This window comes from Balaenoptera physalus (genome assembly GCF_965194825.1).
Source record: "Balaenoptera physalus genome assembly, chromosome: 7".
Taxonomy (NCBI): domain Eukaryota; kingdom Metazoa; phylum Chordata; class Mammalia; order Artiodactyla; family Balaenopteridae; genus Balaenoptera; species Balaenoptera physalus.
In genome coordinates, this window is record NC_138886.1 from 84,516,988 (window position 1) to 84,540,628 (window position 23,641).

At 36.1% G+C, this 23,641-nt stretch overlaps 1 protein-coding gene across 6 annotated transcripts in view; it reads left to right on the forward strand.

Moving 5' to 3' along the window:
• The window catches only part of NAA35 (N-alpha-acetyltransferase 35, NatC auxiliary subunit), a 100,215-nt gene that overhangs the window by 32,303 nt on the left and 44,271 nt on the right, over positions 1-23,641 (forward strand). For 5 of the 6 annotated variants that reach the window (XM_082469673.1, XM_082469669.1, XM_082469671.1 and 2 more), the window contains exons 7-11: positions 11,837-11,903; positions 11,983-12,026; positions 13,535-13,585; positions 14,255-14,338; positions 15,167-15,281. In XM_082469673.1, the coding sequence (XP_082325799.1) occupies positions 11,837-11,903; positions 11,983-12,026; positions 13,535-13,585; positions 14,255-14,338; positions 15,167-15,281 (361 nt within the window). The remainder of the gene's footprint in view (positions 1-11,836; positions 11,904-11,982; positions 12,027-13,534; positions 13,586-14,254; positions 14,339-15,166; positions 15,282-23,641) is intronic. The other variant, XM_082469670.1, reaches the window with a different exon arrangement.

A 23,641-nucleotide genomic window follows, 5' to 3' on the forward strand; every position in this document is an offset into this window, starting at 1 on the left:
ATTTTAATAAAAGTAATGATACTTGTACATAGTATACAAAATCGAATAGCCCACAAGACTTATAATGAAAAAATTATAGTGCTCTGCTCTTTCCTTATCCATTCATAATAATATTCAATTCTTTTAGCTTTTTCTACTATCTACTTCTATGTTTCTGTATAATAGGCTTATATTCTAGTTTCTGGGTTTAAGGGTTTATCAGTTTTTAGCTATAGTATAGCAGCACATTTTTAGCATATGTTTAGCATTCATACATTACCTCCTCACTCCAAATAGTAATTCACTTTGTGGTTAAATCATTCAATTCTGACATTATTGTGATTGTATATATATTAATGACAGATGAGCCAGAGTAGTGTATGCTTTTTTTTCCTCATACAAATTTTTTTTTCTTGAAGGTAATAACTACCTCTTCTTTTTGGTTTGCTTAGTTTTATGTGTACTTTTCCTTAATTCTTCTTTTCCCATTATTATTAAACACATCAGGTAATCCGTATATTTCATCATGTATATAAACATCTATATATATATATATATATATATCAGGTAATTTATAATTTTTGTTTTGAAATGCTCTTCTTGAACTTCTTTGTTCTCTAGCTTCAGGCTGCGTCAGTTGCTTTCTAGGCCCACTGCACAGCTGTCATCCCAGGTTTCTCTGCACCATTCTCCTGGGAATTCCATTTCCCTCACTTTTTGTTAGATCCCTAGTTACCTGGATCTCGTGCCTTTATTGTTCTTAGTTTATTACTTTGTGCAGTGTCTCCAGTTTCTTCGGGGAGACAGGGAGGGAATTTTTCTTTGAGACCTTGCATATCTGAAAATGTCTTCCCTGCCCTCACACCTGATTGATAGTTTGGCTGTAATGGATTTCTAGGCTGGAAAATAACTTCCTCAGCATTTTGAAGGCATTGTTCCACTGATTTGTAATCCCAGTGTTACCATCCTGATTCTTTATATGCGACTCATGTTTTCTCTTTAGAAGCATTTAGAATTTCTCTTTTTAATGACCATACCTTAGATTAGTCTTTGTAACCCCTTAATGATCTTTGAAGTTTAAAGCATCCCGTTCTTAGACCACCACCTCTGTTTCTAAATTACTTGTGTTCTGATTCCTAGAGTTCTTCACTCCTACTTGGACTTCAGTTTATTTATATCATCGTTTCATTGTTATTAACCTCTTGACCCTCTTTTCCAAATTTAAGTATCATCATCCTTTATTACAGTCATTCCATTGCATATACTTTCAGCTCCCTTCCTCTCTTGCCTTGTTATACCTCAATTCTAGTTCAATCTAACCCTTGGCCTACTCTGCCCTTAAACCTGCACATCTCAGTGTGACTGGAAAAAAATTCATTTCCACTGATTGGTCCTACTACCATTTCATCACCAGTAACTGCACGTAGGCCCTCCGTGCTCCCTAACAATCATTACATTTCCCTAGTTCATTCACTCCACTCCCCTCAAACTTCTAACACTTTGACCATCCTCACTTGAAGCAAATGACCTACCTTTCTATTGCACTGAATAAACAGAAGCAGTCTTCCCACCTACTTGCATATGTGACCTCTTTTCTGCTGCCCTTCTGTTATGTAGATAAACTTTCTCTGCTTCTAAGAGTGATCCCTTCTGCTTGTGCCTTAGATTCTATACTCAGTCTTATATTCAAAGACATTGGTCTACCAATTCTCACCTTTATCCCTTGAGTAATGAATTTGCTGCTCTACTGGATCATTCCTATCAGCATACAAACATGCTTTATTCATGTTACTCAATCTCAAAAATACCATTTCATGGCATAGTCTTGTCCTTCAGCTTCTGCCCATATCTCAGTTCTTCTTTTCAGCAAGTATCCTTAAGAGGTGTTCATACCCACCGTCTCTGGTTCTCTCCTCTTTTCTCTGTTGAATCCACTCCAATCAGGCTTTGAACACGTGTTCCACCAAAATTGTGACATTATGGTCATCAAAGACCTCAGTGTTGCTAAACGCAGTGGTTAATGTTTGGTCTTAAACTTGACCTATCAGAAGATTTTGACATAGTTGATCACTCCATCTTTGAAACAGATTATTTTCTTGGCATTTAATATGTCCTTTATCCCTGGTTTCCCATCTCAATGGTTGTTCTTGTTTGTCGTCTCATTCTCTAAACCAGCAGTATCCAATAGGAATATAATGCAAGCCACATACATAATTTAAAATGTTCTAGTAACCATGGGTAAAATTAATTTTAATAACATTTATTTAGCCCAATATATCTAAAATAATACTTCAATATATAATCAGTTTAAAAATATTAATGACCCTAGCTGCATAGGGTATCCTGTGTGGAGGATACCAATCCATAGTACTATCACATCTGTTTTTTATTTAGTATTACTACCCACTTCTGCGGAAAGCTGGGCAAGACACTAATTGTAGGGTATTCTCTGCCTGCCACTGGACCTTAGAAGTGGGGGAAGAGACAGTTTACAAAACAGGAAATGCATATGGCTTACAAAATTATGGGAAAAGAATTTTTTTAAACAACTCACTGATGATCCAAAAATGCATGTTAAAACTAGATACCGTTTTTTTGGCCTGTGAAGTAAATGGGTATAAATGTGAGACAACCTGAAGCTTGCAACAGAGCAATAAAATGGACAGTTCTTTTTTTTTTAATCTTTATTTATTTATTTGTCCGTGCCGGGTCTTAGTTGTGGCACGCAGGATCTTTTAGTTGTGGCATGCAGGATCTACTTCCCTGACCAGGGATCAAACCCGGGCCCCCTGCATTGGGAGCGTGGAGTCTTAGCCACTGGACCACCAGGGAAGTCCCTAAAATGGATACTTCTTTTCACTATTGGAGAGAGAATAAATTGGTCCAGATATTTTGGGGAAAAAATATTAATGAAATATTTTGAATTCTTTTTTTTCTACTGAATATTCTCAATCTGGTATGTATTTTACACTTACAGCACATCCCAGTTTGAACTAGTCTCATTTCAAGTGCTCGGTAGTTATGTGGCACACAGCTCTAAACATTGGTGTGACTCAGGCTCACTCTTTACACTTCTTTATCTATACTCTTGATGATCTCATGCAGTTTCGTATTTTTAAATTCTGTCTCTGCTAATGAGGCCAAATTTATATTCTTAACCTAGGCTTGTTCCCTAAATGTCATATTCATATATGCTGCTGCCTATTCTACATTCTCACTAGGATGTCACACATAACATTTCCAAAATGAAGCTGCTGGTTTTCCCCTTGCTTCCAACTTCTTTCTTCTGTAGTCTTCTCAATCTCAGCAAATGGAACTCCATTCTTCTAGTTGCGCAGACCAAAAACCTGGGCATCATCCTTAACTCTTCTCTTTCTCCTGTACCCTGCATCTAAACCCTCAGGAAGTCCTTGGCAAACTACAGCCTGCAGACCAGCCCTGCTGCCTGTGTCTTTTATGGTCCTTGATCTAAGAATATTTTTTTTTCCTTTTAAATGGTTACATTTATATAGTTATATAAGTGCCTACTCAGTATTCTCTGTTTTGCCACTTGGTCTGCAAAGCATAAAATATATATAATCTGGCCCTTTAAGAAAAAATTTGCCTATCCTTAATCTGTACTATCTATTTATTGATTTCATTAACATATGCTGGACATTGTGGCAAGTGCTGGGAATAAAATGATAGGCATATCACTTTGCTGTGCAGAGTGAGGATGGGAGTCTAAGAGCTTCTTTCTTAGACATCCAGCTTCTTATTCCTCTAGTCCCACATCTTTTTTTTTTTTTTTTAATTTATTTATTTTATATTTGGCTGCGTTGGGTCTTTGTTGCTGCACGCGGGCTTTCTCTAGTTGCGGCAAGCGGGGGCTACTTTTCATTGCTGTGTGCAGGCTTCTCATTGCGGTGGCTTCTCTTGTTGTCCAATTACTTGGCATCTTCCAAAAATTGCCTTATGTGTCTTGAATGTTGTCTTCCATTCTCTTTGTCTTCTTTGTCCTTTGGAATTCAAACTTTTCATTCCTTTACTGATGTATAGTATGATTTCAAGAGGTGTAGTGGAAATACCACATTTAACCAAAAGTCCATTGTTTCTACTGCCTACATGATAAAATTCAAAACCCTTAGAGTATCTATTTTTATCATCTGGCCCCAACTTTATTACTCATTTTTTATTACTTCTTAATTTTTTTATTGAGTTATACATAGGCATACAACATTGTATAAGTTTAAGTAGTATAGCATATTGATTTGCTGCATTTATATTGCAAAATGATTGCCATAGTAGCATTAGCTAACACCTCTATTGTGTTACATAATTGTCATTTCTTCTAGTGTTGGGAACAATTAAAATGGAGTCTCTTAGCAAGTTTAATGTTTATAATAGTTTTGTTGTCTGTAATCACTGTACTGTATATTAGGTTTCTAGGACTTACTAATCTACTAGTTGCAAGTCTGTACCCTTAAACAACATCTCCCCAATTCCTCCACCCCTAGCCCCTGGTAAACACCATTTTACTCTCTGCTTTTACGATTTTGGTTTTTTTAGATTCCATGTATGAGAGAGATCATACAGTATTTGTCTTTCTCTGTCTGACTTAGCGTAATGTCCTCAGGGTCCATTAAGGTTGCTGCAAATGGCAGAATTTCCTTTTTTTCTTATGGCTGCATATTGTTCATTGTATAAATATACATCTTCTTTATCCATTCATTCATTGATGGACACTTAGGTTGTTTCCATACCTTGGCTATTGTGAATAATGCTGCAATAAACATTAGAGTGCATGTCTCTTTGGTTACCTGTTTTCATTTCCTTTGGAGATACATATACCCATTAATGGGATTGCTGGATTGGGTGGTAGTTCTAATTTTAATTTTTTGGGTAACCTACATACTGTTCTCCACAGTGACTGAACCAGTTTACAGTCCCACTAACAGTGCACAAGGGTTCCCTTTTCTCCACATCCTAGCCAGCATTTGTTATCCTTGTCGTTTTGATGATCACCACTCTTATGGGTGTGGGGTGATACTTCACTGTGGTATTTGTTACAGGCAGACCTCGGAGATAGTGCAGGTGTGGATCCAGGCCACCACAATAAAGCAAATGCTGCGATAAAACGAGTCACACGAATGTTTTGTTTTCCCAGTGCATGTTAAAGTTATATTTACTATAGTGTACTCTATTACGTGAAACAGCATTATGTCTAAAAAAACAGTGTACATACCTTAATTAAAAAATACTTTATTGCTAAAAAATGCTAACCATCATCTGACAATGCAGGGTTGCCACAAACCTTCAATTTGTTTTAAAAAAAATGCAGTATCTGCAAAGTGAAATAAAGTAAAATACAGTAAAATAAGGTACGCCTGTAAACCTTTTTCTTCTCCCCTGGCATTTTATTCTTCAGCTGGTCCTATATGTTATTCTCTTTCATTATCCCATGCTTGTGCACAGGATGTTCCTTCTGACTCTTAGGCCTTTTCTCTTCTCCTTACCCTTTTAGGGCAGAGTCTTACTTAACTTTAAACTTGGATCCCAATCTCCTGACTTCCCCAGACTTCAGTTTTGTTCTCTGTTGTTCTTTAGCATGTTCTTCTGTCATAGCTAGTGTCTGTACATGCTGGTTTGCATAGAACAGTCCTGCCTGACACCTTTTGTCCTGGTATAATTATTACAGCATCCCCTCTTACCCTTAGTAGTATACCAGCTTGAATATGGATGTGATGTTTGGAGGTACTGCTTCATTTTGTGAACATGAAGTGACAGATGTAAAAATCTGAAAGCTTAGGATAGTGGAGCTGAAAGAAAGGTTACTTTCTAATATTCTAATGTTCATGTTATTTGGCATGCTGTAAATCTGTATCACTTAAGTCAGTGTAGTTGGATTTTTCTCTTACTTGCAGCCAAGTATATTTCTAATACAACAGTAAATAAATGAAACTATAGAAGTTCTTGGCTTGTCTGGCAAAGAGTAAACACTATTATCCATTTGATGTATATCTTTCCAAGTATTTTTTATGATATGTACCCATGTGTATTTTACTTAACATAATGGAATTATGTAGACTGTTTGCAACTTGCATTTTCCCACAGAGTATAGAGAATAGATTTCTGCACATACCAGCACATGTAGGTAGATCTACCTCATTGTTTTTATTTGCATTGCATCGTGTTGAGAATACAGATTTTGAAGAACTATTTCTGGCATGAATCATCAAAGGATGCTCAAACTAGTAGACAAAAGTGTAATGAGACACAGGACTTGTACCTAGCCTCAGTGTATCATCCCACAAGACATTTATTAATTACAAAAGGGAAAATGATAAGTTTACAGTGTAGACACTTAGTATCTTAGCCAAGCGGCCAGAATTAACCACCAGTAATGGGATAAGTCAACACCATATGTGTCTCCAGATTCAGTGATCTAAGAAGGACACAACATCACTTCTGTGGTATTCCGGTCAAATATCCTATCAAATATTAAATTGATTTGAATTTTGGAAAAACATAAGACAAACCCATATTGAGGGACATACACAAAATAACTTTGGCTTGTACTGTTCTAAAATGTCAGGGCATGAAAGACAAGGACAAAAGAAATGTTCCAGATTAAAGAGACATCAGTTTCCTGATTTGATAATTGTACTGTGGTTTTGTAAGAGAATGATTTTTGTTTTATAAAATCACACCGGCATTTATAGATAAAGGGGTATCATAGTCTGCAACCTAGTCTCAAAGGTTTCAGGGAAAAAAAATAGAGAATTATAATGTAAAATGTGGTTTAATGTTATCATTTGGGGAGTATGGGTGAAGGGAATATGGGACTTCTCTTTACTATTTTTGTAATCTGAATTTTTTTCAAAATAAAAGTTAGAAAAGCCTCTGGGGAGTGAGACCACATAAGTTTGTGTTCTTACTCTGTCGCTTACTAGCTCTGTGGTTTTTCAGAATTTAACCTTTCTATGCCTCAGTTTCCTCATTTATAAAATGTAGTTTATAAAAGTACCCACCTTAGAGCATTATTGTGAGGATTAACAAAGTTAATACAAGTAAAATGTTTAGAACAGTGCCTGGCACATGATAAGCACTTAATAACATTAGCTGCTCTTAGTAGTTGTAGGAGCAGCAGCAGCAGTAGTATTCCACTATATGTACAGTAAATTACAAGCCACTTACTAATGGACATTTAAGTTGTTTCAAGTCCTAATCTGAATTATCTGTGCACATGTTTTACCCTTACTTGTACCCTTACTAGGTTACCCAGTATCTGGTCTGTGGTAGGTACTCAAATTTTAGTTGAATGAATCAGATTATTTTAGGAGCCCCTGAAATATTTATGCAAAGTATTTTATCTGTGAAATGAATGTTTAAAGCAGTAATAAATCACAACTGATACATTGTGACTATTAAGTTTTAGAAGGGGTTGAAACAGTTTTACTTTATTAGAATATTAGTACAATCAAGATTACTGCTTTGGTGAAATCACATTCAATTCTGATATTGGGTGTTCTGTTACAGTTATGATTGTAAATATTTACTATTCTGAATTTCTTTGCAAGGCTGCATTGTTTTAAATGCTGCGTTTTATAGAATGCTAAATATCCCTTATAATTTTCTGCAGTTATATCTTGGTAGTATTGTAAAGATACTGTAGAGTACAAGCGAAGAACATGGGCTTTATCTGTCAAGACATCTTACTTCTGTCCCTGGATAAAAGCTCTATAACTGCAGTGATAGTATTTTACCATTGTATCCCTGGTATTTAGCCCATACCAGCCATCATAGGGTGCTCAGAAAATGGTTTGTCCATTGCTCAGAAATGGACAAAATTTTTTCCCTACTAATTACTCACCTCTAAAATCTTGATATCAAGCATACTATCCTTTGATCCGTACCACTTACTTGGATTCCCCTATTCCTTCTGTCCTTTAGTGCCACAGAGACCTCCAGTTCATAGATGCTGTCGCTTTAGTTTTCTCTGTTACTTTCCTCATGTTCTCATTTCCATGGCCCAGTTAGTGCTAAAATCGCTTTTCAAACACCCTTGCCCCTCTAATCTCATAATGTGTCACTTCTCTGGCAAAACCCCAACCACCTGCCTACTTGCTGCTTGCACCCAAACAACAGAAGGCAGCTAGGGAAAATTCACATCTGTGTGTCTGTTCTCACTTTAATTTTAGGACTGCAAGTCTCAGATGGGCACTCAACACTAGAGACAATCCTATCCTACAACACTTCCGTAGCAAACTTGCTTTTCCAGTGTCTAAGGTGACTTTTTCACACCTGTTACTTCTCAGACCTCCAGTGCCAACCCTCACTGTCAGCTTGCTTTCTCCCTTAATGGGACATTAGATACAGTCAGATGTAATTAGAAGTATCCCATCTTCTCATTATCACAAATGCTAACCTGTTACGGTATCCACACACTCTGTTGTTATTAAAATGAAAGTGTCCCTGTGACATTGTAAGCTCTCAGCCCCTCCACTGTGTTCTAGATTTTATCCCCTCCAGCCTACTGCAGTTAGTAACCCTTTGTATTGTGTTGCTGCTGTATCCTTCACTGCTAGATTATTCTTACTGGCATATAAACATGTTTTTATATGACTCAATTTAAAACCAAAACACCGCAGTTCCCTTGATCCCATGGCTCCTTATATCTACAGTCTCATTTCTCTGCTACCCTGTATGTACCAAAAACTCCTTGAATGAGCTGTTAATATTGATTTATTTTACTTTCTCTTTCGTTCTCTTCTCACCCACACCAATTGGACATTCTTCTACCACTACACAGAAACTGGTCTTAGCAAGGTCCTTAATGGTACCCGTCTTGCTAAATCCAGTGTTCCCACTCCTCCCTCTTCAGCCTGTTGGCTTCATTAGACTCAACTGACCACTTTTTGAAATACTTTCTTCTTCCTATTATGACAATCTGTTGGATTTCTTTCTTTCTCACTGGTTAGTCCATTTCCTGTGCTTGCTCCTGTAGATCTCCAGTTCTCTTGGGCTCTCCCTGGGTTGATTTCCTCTAGTTCTGTGGCTTTTAATACCAACTATAAGCTGATGAAGTCCAAATTGATATCTCTAATCCTGACTTCCTCCTCTGACTTTCAGACTCAAGCAGGTGCCTTCCTGAAATCTTCCCTTGGATGACCAAAGGAATTACAAACTTAATATAGTTAAAATTGTACTCCATTTCTGCCCTTAAACCTGCTCCTCCCAGACTGCCCCATCTGAGTGAATGGCATCATAATTTACCAGTTGCTCAGACCGCAAAACCCTTGATTGTACTACAGTTTACCTCATATTCAGTTCTTCCGCACATCATGTTGGCTTTACCTTTTAAATATATCCTGATTTCAACAACTTCTCATCATTTCTGGTTATCATATCAGTCCCATTCACCATCAGCTGCTGCTTGGATTGTTGGGTGGTATCCAGTATCTGGTCTCTCTGGGTTTACTTTGATTTTTGTCCTCCTCAAGTCCACAGAGTTTCAGTAGTGATATTTTAATGGCAGCATCTGTTGACGTAACTCTTCTGCTTCAGACCTCCAATGACTTAGATTAAGTTCTTGTTACTGAGGTTTGTATTTATTACACAGACCTGTGATAGTCTCCCAGATGAATGCTTTTCCTTAGACTCTTCTTGGCAAACTTAAGGGTCCACAGATAGGGCTTACAGGTTGTTTTTTTTTTCCCCCCCATTTTCTTTTTTCTACACAGTGTTGGGCTACGTAATTTTTTAAAACTTGGTAACATTAAAAAATCTGATGATTTTACATTAAATTAGGTTTTTCTGAAAACCTAGGAGACCGTACCAAACTAGTGCTGTATTCATTCATGGCCCCAAGAGGGTAAGCAGCGGCCTACTTCCTTTAGATGACGTGTATGTTCTCTCATTTGCCACAGTCTCCACCACTCCTCAGTATAACTTGTAACCAGCCTGATGTTCTTAGTAAGGTTAACGGCCAAATGGCCCCTGCCCTGAAGTAGCTCATCAATCCTTCAACAAATAGGTTTGAACAGTACTCTGTGCCAAGCACTATTCTAAGCCCTAGAGATAAAGCATGAATACAACAAAGCCCTGAGCTCAGAGATTATGCATTCCTTGGGACAAATAGTCAATGTGTAAGTAAACAAATTACATATATAATGTCAGGTGGTGACAAGTTCTGTGAAGAAAAGTAAAGTAGGGGAAGGGGATATAAAGGTGTGGAGGGTGCTATTTTAGAGAGAACGCACAGGGTAAACCCTCGTATGAGAAATTGACATTGAAACAGAGGCTGACATATAGTAAGGGATGGAGCTTTGTAAATCTTTTGAAGAAAATCAGTTTGGGGAGGGGGGTTCAGCGGGTACAGAGGTCCTGAGAAGAGTATGTGTTTGATACGCTTGAAGGACAACAAGAAGGCCTGTGTGATTGCAGTGCAGTGAACATGGAGATGAGTGGTAGGTAGGAAATGGGTTGGAGAGGGAGACCAGGGCCACATGATGGAGGGCCTTAGAGGCCATGGGGGAATTTGGAATTTTACTGTGAGGAGGGAAATTCCTGAAAGGTTTTGAGTAGAAAGTGACATGAAATGGCTTATCTTAAAACAATCTCTTTGGCTTTTGGTGGTGAATAAATTATATAGCAGACAGTTGTGGAAGGTGGGGGACCTGTCTGGAGACAGTTATAGAAGTGAGAGATGGTGGATCCTTGAACTGGAGAAAGCTGTGAAAGGAGTCAGACTTGGTGATTAGAATTTGAAGATAGATCCTACAGTGTTTTCTGATGGATCTGATATGGGTTTCGGGAAAACAAGATGACTTGAAATGCAGGTTTTCAGCCTGAGTAAAGGGATGGGGGTGCCTTTTAGCGATGTGGTAAACACTAGGAGAGTTCCTATTTAGACATGTATAATTTGAGAATCCTGTTTGATGTCCAAGTAGAGATAGAGTATAAGCTTCATCTGGAGGGTAAGTTTATAGCTCTGTAGTACAACCTGAGACTTTTGAAAGACCCAATCCTGTGAGGCATACAATTCTCCTGAGTTCTTTGAGACTAGAGACATTGTTTGCACTTCTGTTTGTCAGATATAGTACCTGACGTGAATTGCATGCTTACTGATGTTTTTAAGAGTCCAGAAATTTCACTATAGTTCTGGCCACTGCTGTGAATATCTGTTATTTCATTATGTTAGGCTTTTATATACATTTTTATAAGAATCGTAATGTGGCAGAAACACTCCTTTAATAGAGCTTCTAACTGCTTAGCTGAAATCAGCCAGATATTATTAAACTCTTCATAGTGAATCCATTAAACCACTTAATTTGCTAATATCTCATCAGTGTTTTAAACGATTTTGAGAGTGGGAATCCATGTATGAATCATTTTTTTTCTTTACAATGGGCAGAAGCGGGAATGTGGTTTTGCTGTCACTGAGTAATTCTCTTTGAGAAGACTTAACCTTTTAGCCTAACAGTGTGTAAAATGACATAATAAGTTTTGAAGAGTCTTGTTTAAATTTTGCAAATAGTAATTATTACATATTTACTGTTCACCTGTGAATGTGAGAATTCTTTGTAAGTGGGAATTATTTGTGATATTATCATAAGCATTATTTTGCAAATGAACATATTAAATGCGAGTATGCTTAAATAGCCTAAGGACAGCAATTGAAATTAAGGGGACAGAGACAACATTAGAATGTGGTGTTTTAATGGTATGCCTGTAAAGAAAGCTTGGATGTATGATAGCAATATTTCGGGTGACATTCCATTACTGTTCTCTTATTAGCAAATAGTGATTTTCTAAGAGAAATATAATGAAAGGTTTTGCTACTATTCAAGGGCCTAATTATTGCTTTTCTGTATAGGAAGATTTTCAGTCAATGACTTATGGATTTAAAATGGCCAACAGTGTGACAGATCTTCGAGTTACAGGTAAAACCGTTTATAAATATAATTCACAAATTTTACATTTGGATTTGTTTCCTTTTAAAATCATTGTCTCTCTTTCTAGGCATGCTAAAAGATGTGGAGGATGACATGCAAAGAAGAGTAAAGGTATATATTTTTTTCTCTTTTCTTTGGTATAGGATGTTTATATTCTTCTAAATGTCAGGTTAACTTTAGCTAATTACAAATAGCTAGTGTAGGTAGGACCACCAACTTTCTTTATATATGCCGTACCTTTTTTTGGTAATGAATTAGAACACTGCTAGAGGGGTTTCTGGTGAATTAGTGTTACTTTCAAGTGTTGAAAATTTAACCCTTTCAAATTTTTTCAATTTTTTGCCAGTGTTTTAAAATTTTAGTATGCTATTTTAAGAATAGCATAAGATTCTAGAATTTTAAATTCCTCAAAGGTAAGGACTACCTTCTTCACCTTTGTATCATTAATAGTTAAGGCAGTGTCTAGAACATAGCAGAAGAGCTCAGTAAATGGAAGTTCCTCAAATCTGATAAAAGCCTTCTTTGAATGACATCCTTTGGCCAGATGATCCTGATGATTTTGTTCTCATAGAAATTAAAAATGAAAAAAAGTTACATTTCTACTGTTTTTTTATACCTGTATAACACAGCATGGTTGTCAAAACAATTTTACATTATTGTCTTATTGGATATTTACAGTTATTCAGAGCATTAGGCAATAAAATGCACTTTTAGATGAAGAAAATACAGCTGAAAAGAGTTAAGTAACCTGTCTTGAGTCTTATTAAGGGCATGCCATTAGTAAGTGGCAGCTCCAGGGCTAGAACCCCGATCTACCAGATCTTCCTGTGGTACTGCCTTGGAATTTTGTCAGAATAGTCAACCATATGTAACACATGTATTAACAAGATGTTTTGCATTTTAGTATAGAACTGATCAGTATTTACCATGTGACTTTATGATGTGATTTTGTAAAGGTTACTTTTTTTTCTAACAGGGTTAGTTTGGAGAGCATCAGGAATTTCAGTTAATAGATTTTTTTTTAAATTAATTTATTTATTTATGGCTGTGTTGGGTCTTCATTTCTGTGTGAGGGCTTTCTCTAGTTGTGGCAAGCGGGGGCCACTCTTCATCGCGGCGCGCGGGCCTCTCACTATCGCGGCCTCTCTTGTTGCGGAGCACAGGCTCCAGACGCGCAGGCTCAGTAATTGTGGCTCACGGGCCCAGTTGCTCCGCAGCATGTGGGATCTTCCCAGACCAGGACTCGAACCCGTGTCCCCTGCATTGGCAGGCAGATTCTCAATCACTGCGCCACCAGGGAAGCCCCAATAGATTTTTTAAAAGCAGGAAGTACTATGTACCATGTGCTTCTGCTTATGTTTTTCATTGTTTTGCTTTTGCTGTTTTTAATACCGTATTCTTTTGTGTGATCTTTATAATTTATATCAAAATGAACTTTCTGTACATAGTATTAATAGGAAAATAAATAATTGATACAGCTTTTTTCTTCCAAATATTTTTCTTCAAATAGATTCTTGCATATACTCAATAAATTAATTTATTGCTTTACCTTGTATAATTGTAATCTAATGCTTTTACAGGTTTGTGTGTGTTTTAATATACCTTTTTTAAAATTTTAGAGTACTCGAAGTCGACAGGGAGAAGAAAGAGATCCAGAAGTTGAACTAGAAGTAATTGAACTTATTTTCTGGTAGATAATATCAGAGAAGTTAATGTTGTAGTTTTATGAAGTATGTTATAATTTATGGAAGCCCTTTTTAAGGTATTTCTTTACAAATTGGACATTGCAAGGGAGTTTATTTCCCTTGTATTTATTTTGATAGAATTTTAATACAGCTCTTTCAAATACATGATTTCAAAGCTCTTCAATATTCCTGTGAGGTAGGAAGAAAAAAATGATTTTTTTTTTTTTTTTACAGATGATCCACCAAAAGTTGGCAGAATTCAAGAACTTACACAGTATCAAAAGTTGTCAAACCTTTGTTAAGATCCTAAATTTTCTGACTCTGCTTAAAGCACCTTTTTATCAGTCCTTTTAAAAATGCTAATTAAATCAGTTTTGAAATAATAGTGTAACTCCTGACTTAGGGAAAAATCAGTCCTCTTGATACATAAGCTTTATTATGTATTTCTATTTCAGTAAAATAGGCTTTGTTTTATTATGTTTCCTGCAGCTCATTTTTCAGACATTTAAAAGACTATAAGTGAAGGTGTTTGTAATGTATTCAATAGTAAGTTATTAACACTGAGATTTAGGACTTAAAATACTATATTTTAAAATGAAATTTCTTTGACAGACTTTGCATCTTTTAACTTTTAGCCCTTTCTTGTTTTTTTAGCACCAACAGTGTTTAGCAGTATTCAGCAGAGTGAAATTTACTCGAGTGTTATTGACAGTGCTTATAGCCTTCACTAAGAAAGAGGTAAGGGTATTTACTATAAATTTTAGTGTTTCTGTTTTCGATGGAATGCTTTATTTTGGTAGTTCTGAGACTTTTTATTGAAATGTATACGCACACATATACAGCACTCAGCATTTGGTGTGTTTACATCAGAGTATCCCTGATTTTCTCCAAAAGTCACATGAATTTTACATTCTGTTCCATAACATGTCCATGTCTGTTGTTGATATAAAAATAACGTATTATGTATTAGTGGATAAAATAATAGAAGCTGAAATTGCTTCTGGGTAGTTATTGTGAATTGGAGAAATTAAAAATGAGAATTTTAAGTAGGCCTCTTTCATTCAGTTAAATAATTAACTTAGATTTGTGTGGAATAGATGGTGAATATTTTTGTGTGTATATTGCATTAACTCGAAGTAAATTACAGACTAATTTGTGAATAGTTAATAAGTGGTAAGTAGAGATCCAACCTTTACTAACTTCTGTAATTCTGTTCTTTTTTTTAAATTTCACCTTGATGAGTGACTTAGTAGGAATGTTGCAATTTCCCATTTTCTAGTTAATTGCATCTCTCTCTTTTTTTTTTTTTTAAACATGAGATTAGTAGAATAAACCAGAAATGTTTCCTATTGTTCTTTAATGGCTCCTATAATGTATAGATATGGGTAAAAAAATTATTTCTATCCTAACAGGATCTGGGCATCCTATATTAAGTGAATAGTTTGTGAAAACCAATGTCATTACAGCAAGCATTTAATTTCATTATTGTTTATAGGATTTTCCTATTTAATGTATATCTTTCAGTGAAAGAATATGTAAGAATGTTTTTGGTGATTTATTTGCTAGACCAGTGCTGTTGCAGAAGCTCAAAAATTGATGGTTCAAGCAGCAGATCTTCTTTCTGCCATTCATAATTCATTGCATCATGGCATCCAGGCCCAGAATGATACTACAAAAGGAGGTAATTGTCTGTTTTGCTCCTACTCTTTTTTTGTTTTTTCCCATCCAGCGTATATAGTGTTTGGTTTGTTCTAAAATATCCGTTAAGTCAGTCTATGTAGACTTTGGTATGTTTTGCTCCGTAGACTTATATAGAGTGTTTATGGTACCTTCTTTTTAAATTTTTTCTAGACCAGTTGGCCATCTCCTGTATCTTACTGTTTGGGTTCTGAATCTTTACTCTGTCTCGTGATCACGCAGTGATGTCAGCAGTAAATCATTCTTTTTAAATCACCTCTTCCCTTTACTCCTTTGAGAGATCATCAGCTCCGTTACACAGTCTTCCCTGACTCCACCAGGCAGGCCTAGGTATTCCCTCTGTGGCCTCATTGCATTCATACATGCCTTTGTTACATTTTTTTAGTATATCATATTATAGTTTACCTTTTGTCTTTCCATGAGATTTTTAGTACTGTTAGACCAGAGTCTAACTTTGCGTGGTCTCTACAGTGCTTGGCACGTTGTTGACAGGCAGTAGATTTTATTTATGAATTAAGCCTTAAAAATAAAAGGCATAGTGTACCTTTATTGTAAAAGCCCTGACTGAGTTAACATTTTAGTAATGTGTAGCAATTTTGGTTATCCTTAAAACCATTAAAATGAGATGATATTTGTATTTTAAAATTAGTTTTTCACAGTTGTTGGTCCTCTGACCAGGAAGTCCAGTTTTATTGATTCACACTCCTTTCCTTTTTCATCCTTTCCCCTCCTTTTAGGGACAGAAGTTGTGGTATTCCCCTTCCCATGAATTTTTTTTCTTACTCAAAGGTTAGGTAGTGGAGCAGTCCAAAAGGTAATTTGGTTTAGGAAATCAGTATTATCTTTATGGATAATAATTATACTGAACTTATAAATTCATTATTAATTCATTACCATTTTCTTTTTCTCCAGGAGAGAGAAAGATAAGTGACTATTAGATGATTGACTAGGTGACATTCTGTAACCATGGGACCTTAAAAAGAAAAAGGTTTTTATGCATAGCAAGCTATCTAGTACATGTTTACAGAGAGGTAAACATACCTACAACTCGTCAATACTTTGAAATCTAGTGCAAGAATACATTATGGAAACCACTGTAAAATACATTACTTCTAAGTAATTTGTTTGGTTGGTTATGTATCAATAGGGTATTATGATGCAAAACACGAGTCTTTCAGATGACTCTATTCTGATGCTCCTTTTGCCATATCCTGACTACTGTGGGCTGTTCTTGTATATAACTGAGGATAATAATTGCCATGGGAGCATTAGTTGCCCATGTGGTTTGTGGCTTCCCTGTAGTTCAGATCAGTCAGCACTTAAAAATAAACAAACAAACAAACAAACCTGTGTGTATATTCTCAACTGTTTCTCTGATTTTATGGGTTGTTCATGAGTAAGCTTTAGGAAGATGGTTTGCATAAAGTTGGTTTGAATAAACTAAGCAAGTGAAGTTTTAAATTTAGGGAGTACTCACTCTGTGCTTAGTTAAACACTGTTTAACTCACTTAATTTAACTTTGTAATTATCCAACTGAAGCATGAAGCTAAACAGTTCTATAATAAAAAAAAAAGTGAATGCCTTCCCAGCAATGTTTATTCTAAGAAAATGGTGATTAAAGCAATAGTGTAGATTAGTTTTGGTCTCAGGTTATTCATTTTGCCTTCTTAATATTAGTACAACTCCAGCTAGTGACAAAATGACTGTGTAAAGCTTGAAATTGCTGAGCATTAATTTTAGCTTCTCATTGAAAAGCTACTTAATCAGTGGGAACTTGGAAACAGTGGTATAAAGGGAGAAAGTAGGAAGAATCAAACTTGATTCAAGGATTACTTGCTGGTCGGTTTACTCGGTGGATGTGATGTGTTGAAGATGAAGGAGGCAGAAATGGTTTGGGAACAGGAGATGCTTAAGGAAGGCAGCTCAGGTATGACAAATGGGATTTTTTGACGCGGTGACATGGAACAGTCCACCGGCAAAGTAAATATTTTGCTCTGGAAGATGGATGGAAGAGCAGGTTTTGGAGTTATTTTCATGTTAAGTGCTAATTGAAATTGAAGGAGTGGATATGGTTGCTCAGGGCTTGCTGAGTTCAGGCCCTTGAGTTAGAACTTTGTTGAAAAAACAAGAAGAGGATCCAGTGAAGCACATGTTGCTCCTCGTGTTTTGCTTATGCTGTTGTATTATTGCTTGTGAATTCTGTGCTTCTTTTTATATGTCTGTGGAATGCTTCAAAATAGTGTTCAGATCATTTCCTCCAAGGAGATTTTCCATGTTCTACTTGTCAAAATTTATTTCTCTTTCCCATATTCTTTTATAGTTGTCTGTGGATTAGGCTTGGTTTACTCTTTAGAATGCAAGTATCTTTAACAGTTGCTAATGGAAATGAAAAATTTAATTAAACTTATGTTGCCTGAAATTGGTAGGTACTTTTGAAGTGTATCTCCAAATCTGACGTTCAGTTTCAAGAGGCCTTGGAGAATTCCCTGGCAGTCCAATGGTGAGGACTCTGTGCTCTCACTGCTTCAAGGCACGGGTTCAGTCCCTGGTTCGGGAGCTAAGATCCCACAAGCTGTGCGGCACAGACAAAACAACAAAAACAGAAAGAGCCTTGTCATCCTTTTGAACAAAATTAAAAGGCGTCTGATTCAAGTGGTAGATTAAAGACATGCATATTTACCTTCTGAAACCTTAATGAAACAGTGGTAAGTGTTTGGATTTTAAAAAAAAATAGGTATAATCAATAACGAGAAAAAGGAAAAGAAGACAATAGTAACAGAATTTTTAAAAGCTGGAAAACAGAAGGACATTGAGCTGTCTGTCCACAAGTAACTGAGTTCTTAGCCACTGATAGGGAAAGTCAAGATACAGTCCAGTTTATACTGCAGATCCTCTGAAGGGCCTCATTTTTAGTATACCAGGTACCTCTAAAAGTGAGGATGAGAATTATGGTGATGAGAACTGGTTAAAAACTGTTTAGAAACAGAGATTTCCTCCCCATTTTCTCCATGGTAACATTCTTGAGCCTCAGAATACTAAAAGTTTATTTTATTTTATTTTTTTTTTTTAAAGTTTATTCTCTGGAATAGGGGAGCAGAGAGATTCTGAACTGAGAAGATACCAGACACTTTTGAATGGTACACATTATGGGGAGCTAAGTGGTAATTTAAGTACTTATTGTAACACCTGTTCTCCCCTTTCCTGCACACCACATCAAGCTCTAGCTGTTTTTTCCCCCCTACTCAGCTTCCAAAACAGTGCAGCCTGGCTATTGCACTTCACCTAAGAATTTGGAAGACTCTTATTAGGGAAATCTGGCAAACCCAAGAGATGGAGAAAAACATCAGCAAAATCTAAATTTATTGGTATTAGCAGTTCTCCTGATAAAATGGTTTGGTAGAAAAGCCTAACCTAATTCATAGAGCTCTTAATGAGATTTTTGGTCCTTTAGTTTCAAGCCCGAGTATATAGTCATGGGTGGAAATATCTAGCCTATAAAAAAGACCAAAACAGGCAAGCAAACAAAAACCTTTAAAAAAATGGAAAAAAAATGCATATGTAAAACAAAAATAGGATGTTATTAAAAAAAAGGGAAACAAGAATATATTTGAGGTTCACAATGTAAGAGCAGAAATCATTTAAAAAAACAGAAAATATAGAACATAAAGTTGAGGAAATCTTAGAGAAAGTAGAATAAAAATGAACAGGTTAAAAATAAGGAGGAAAAAAGTAAAAATACAATAGGATCAGTCCAGAAGGTCCATTGTCTAATAAAGATAAGTAATAAACAAGATAAGTGAAGGATAAATTAATAAAAGTTTTTCCAGAAATAGAGATAAGAAAATAGAAGCAAAAGAAAAAAAAAATCATTTGATCATTTAAGAAGATTTCCTGGAAGGAAATGAAGCAAATACCCAGGTTAAGAGGGCCAGTAAAGTGTTACCCAGCAGAATTAGGATGAAAGTAGACTTCTATCAAGGCATATCATCATGAAATTTCAGAATAGTGGGGAAAAGTAGAAGATCCTAAGAGATTTGAAAGAGAAAAGCAAGTTGCACACACAGAATCAAGACGGAATGTAATCAAACTTTTCAACAACAGGAATGGAAGCTAGAAATTAGTGGAGCAAAGAACAAAGTTGAAGTAGTCACACTTCTTCATTTTAAAACTTACTACAGTGCTACATTAATCAAGAGAGTTTGGAACTAGCATAAAGGTAGACATAGATTAGTGGACTAAAATTGAAAATCCAAAAATGATCCCTCATGTTTGTGGTCAGATGATATTTCACATGAGTGCCAAGACAATTCAATGGGAAAAGAAAAGTATTTTCAACAAATGACACTGGGACAATTGGATAACCACATGCAAAAGAATAAAGTTTGTTACCCTCCCCCACCCCCTCTTCACATCATAAACAAAAATCAACTCAAAATGGATCAGTGACATAAATGTAAGAACTAAAAATATGAAACTCTAAAACCTAGACATAAACCTTAAGAATCAATAAAAAGAAAAATTAAGTCAATGAAAAAATAGGCAAGGGATCTATATAAATTAGACATTTCTCTGAATAAGATTTACAGATGGCCAATAAGCATGTGAAAAAATAGACATGCCATGGGAAATGCAAATCAAAATGAAAAGATACCACTTCCCAACCACTAGATGGCTGTAATCAAAAAGACAGATAGTAACAAGTGTTGGTGAGGTTATGGAGAAACTGGAACCTTCATACACTGCTGGTGGAAGTATAAAATAATGCAACTACTTTGGAAAACAATCTTGCAGTGTCTCAAAAGGTATAATGTAGATTTATCACATGACCCAGCCATTCTAATATTAGGAGTATATATACACCCAAGAGAAATGGAAACATGTCTACACAAAATGTTGTACAGTAATGCTCAACAGCTCTATTATTCATGATAGCCAAAAGGTTGTTGGAAACAACCCAGATGTCCGTCAGCAGATGAGCGGATAAATGTTGTGCATCCATGCAATGGAATAGCATTTGGCAATTAAATGAAGTACTAACATATGCTACAACATGGATGGACCTTGAAAACATGCTAAGTAGAAAAAGCCAGTCACAAAAGATCATATATGATTTTCATTTATATAAAACATCCAGAGTAGGCAAATCCAGGGAGACATAAAGTAGATCAGTGGTTGCCTAGGGCTGGAGGAGGGTGGGAAGAAGGAGGACTGCTAACGTATACGGAGTTTTTTCTTGGGGTGATGAAAATGTTCTGTTTTTCATGGTGGTGGTGGTTTTACAACTCTGAATATACTAAAAAACTATTATGTTGTACACTTTTAATAGATGAATTATATGGTATGTTAATTATATCTCAGTAGAGTTGTGATTAAAAGAAAAGCAGTGGACCAGTGTTTTCAGAATTTGGGGGGGAAATGGTTTCTAATCTTGAATCCTTTTCCAAAACTATCATTTAATTGTGAAGAAAGATAATTTCAGGTATTGAAAATCTTACAAAATTAATCTTCCCAAAAGTTTTTCAAGGCTACTGGAATGTGCTCCATTAAAACAAGGGAGTAAATCAAGGTAAAGGAAAGCATGGAGTTTAAGGAATATAAGAATCCAGCATAAGAGAATAACGAAGGAAATCGTAGGGTGATAGTGCAGCAAGATCATAAGATACTATATATCTGAGCATAATACATGGAGGACAAGTCCAGATTGAAGAAAGTCACAAGGCTTAAGGGTAGATGGCTCAAAGTAGATACAAGATCTGTTGTCACCAATGAAATTGATACAATAGCTGTTCTCTTTAATGTAGAAAAAAGAGATTTAGAGAATTCGCAAAGGATTTGGGGTCGAATTAAAGTGTTAAGTACATCCAAACAAAGCAAACAAAAAGTAAGAAGTGATTAACTTCAGAATATATATGAAAGTAAAACTTATTTCCATGTTTGCAAAAGTTATCCATGGCCCAAATATGAATGTAATTTGCTTAATCATAATGGTGCTGAACATTGATAATAATCAAAATCTTGATCTAACTATGTTGGAGGTGAGAGGACAGAAATGTATATATGCATATATTTTATATGTGCTTATAGTGCTACTTCATATTTTTTCCATTATCTCTTTTTACACATATCCTCTCCTTTTGAAGCTGGATTAAGTCAGGTAATGTGTAAAACTGAAAAAATATGAAGTAAGTAACACTATAAGCTTGTTATTTGGTGATATGTAGGTAAATACCAAAAGAGCTAAGAAGTGGAAGACGTTGCCTCTGGGAAGAGAGGAAATAATGGAATTGGCGGGAGAGGGTGGGCAGAAGATTGTTAGTTTTAATGAAAACCTTGTTTGGCTATTTGATTCTCAAGTGGTATGCATTTATGACTGAGTAAAAGAAACTAAATTAAAAGTTAATGTGAATTAAAAGTAGATTAAAATATAGTTTAGAATTATGATGGTTTATTGTCTGGTAGTATTGCACCTTTAACCTCCTGAGGGCTGTACTTGGTGCTAAAGCAGAAATTATGCTGCCTCAACCCAGTCGACTTCATATGCTGGTTTGGCAGTGCACAGGAGAGGTGGGAACTGACTTCATTTTAAAATCACCACCCATTAGAGAGGCCTGTGTCATGATGTACTAGTGCCAGGAACTTGAGGTGGTTTTACTCTTTTAAAACATTTTCTTTTTACAAAAAAATAAACAGACATCCTCACACATGTGAGGGATATGTGTAATCTAGAGGACTTCTGGTTTTTGGAGTTAAAGCTATTTCTGCTGCTTGCTTCTCTTGTCTACAACCAATTGAAAACTATAAGGAATATGAGAAACAGAATCCTCTCAACTTCTTAAAAAATAGGAAACCTTTATAACCTTAAAAAAAAAAAAAGGCAGCCAAACACTGTAACAGTAGGACCCAGATGAGGGAGAACATTGAGAATGGATTCCAAGATTTTCCTGGTATAAACAGAAGAAGTAAACCATCAAAAGCACAGTGTTCCCCAAAGTAGTTGGCATGATCTGAAGGACAAAACTAGGGATTCCTCTGGAATAACAGCTAAGAGTGGGGCACACAGGCTGGCTGTGGGAACCTACCTGATTAATATCCTGGAGAGGCAGAGGAGGTGGGGCTCTCCCACAAACCACGCAAAAATGCTGTTTTCGTTACTCATATAAGAGAGAGGAGATGCTATAGATGTTAGCAGCTTAGTGAATGGTAATCTTTGTCAGTAAAGGAAATAGAAAGGTAACTTCTCTTGCATACTCACACAGGCATATCACATGTGGCTTAACTGCAAGTCAGTGAGGCTTCCTGATAGTCTAGAGAGCTATTCTAACACCACACCCAAATAACTGGCTCAGAAAGCATTCACTGAATGATTTAATAATAAAAAAAGAAACTGCACAGTAGTATTTACACACAAATATTCGAGGAAATTAATGAACAAAAACAAAAGGCAGAGGCAGATGAAAAACAGATCAGAAACATTCTTTTTCGAGATTTCAAAAAATTCATTAAAAAATAACCTCTATGAAACAAAAGCATGAAACAGAAATATTAGGACCAAAGGAAGAAATAATGAATAACAGAGTACAGGTGAGCAGGCAGAGTTCAGGAAAGAAGGAGAGAAAAATCCTGAAAGTGAAGACCTAATTAAAAATACCAAAAAGTATGCTAAGCATTGCTGAAAAATTGTAAAGGACGTGGAGATCAGGACTAAGGGGGAGGTGCGTGTCAGTGATAGGAGATTATAATGGGCTGAATGATAGCCCCAAAGATATTAAGGTCCTAGTTCTCAGAACCTGTAATTATTACCTTATTTGGGAAAAAAAGATCTTTCCAGATGTGATTAAGTAAGACTCTTCCCATGAGGAGATAATTTTGGATTATCTGGATGGGCCCTAAATATCATCCTAAGTGTCCTTCTTACAAGAGAGGCAGAGGGAGATTGGACACACACAGAAGAGGAGAAGGTGATGTGATGACCGAGATAGAAGTTGGCATGATGCAGCTGTAAGCCAAGGAATTCCAGTAGCCACAAGAAACTGGAAGAGGCAAGGAACAGATTTTCCCTTAGAGCCTTCAGGAGTGCAGCCCTGCTAGTACCTTCATTTCAGCTAAGTGATACTGAAGTTAAACTTCTGGTCTCCAGAACTGTGAGAGAATAAATGTCTGTCTTAAAACACCCAATTTGTGGTAATTTGTTACAGCAGCCCTAGAAACTAATACAAAGATAGATTGCATACAGTGGAATTGATCATATATATAAATGTATTGATAATTATGCTTTGCCACTTTTTTCAGACTTGAGGTACTGACTTACAGTAATTTCTAGAAAGAGAGAAAACTAGATTGAAC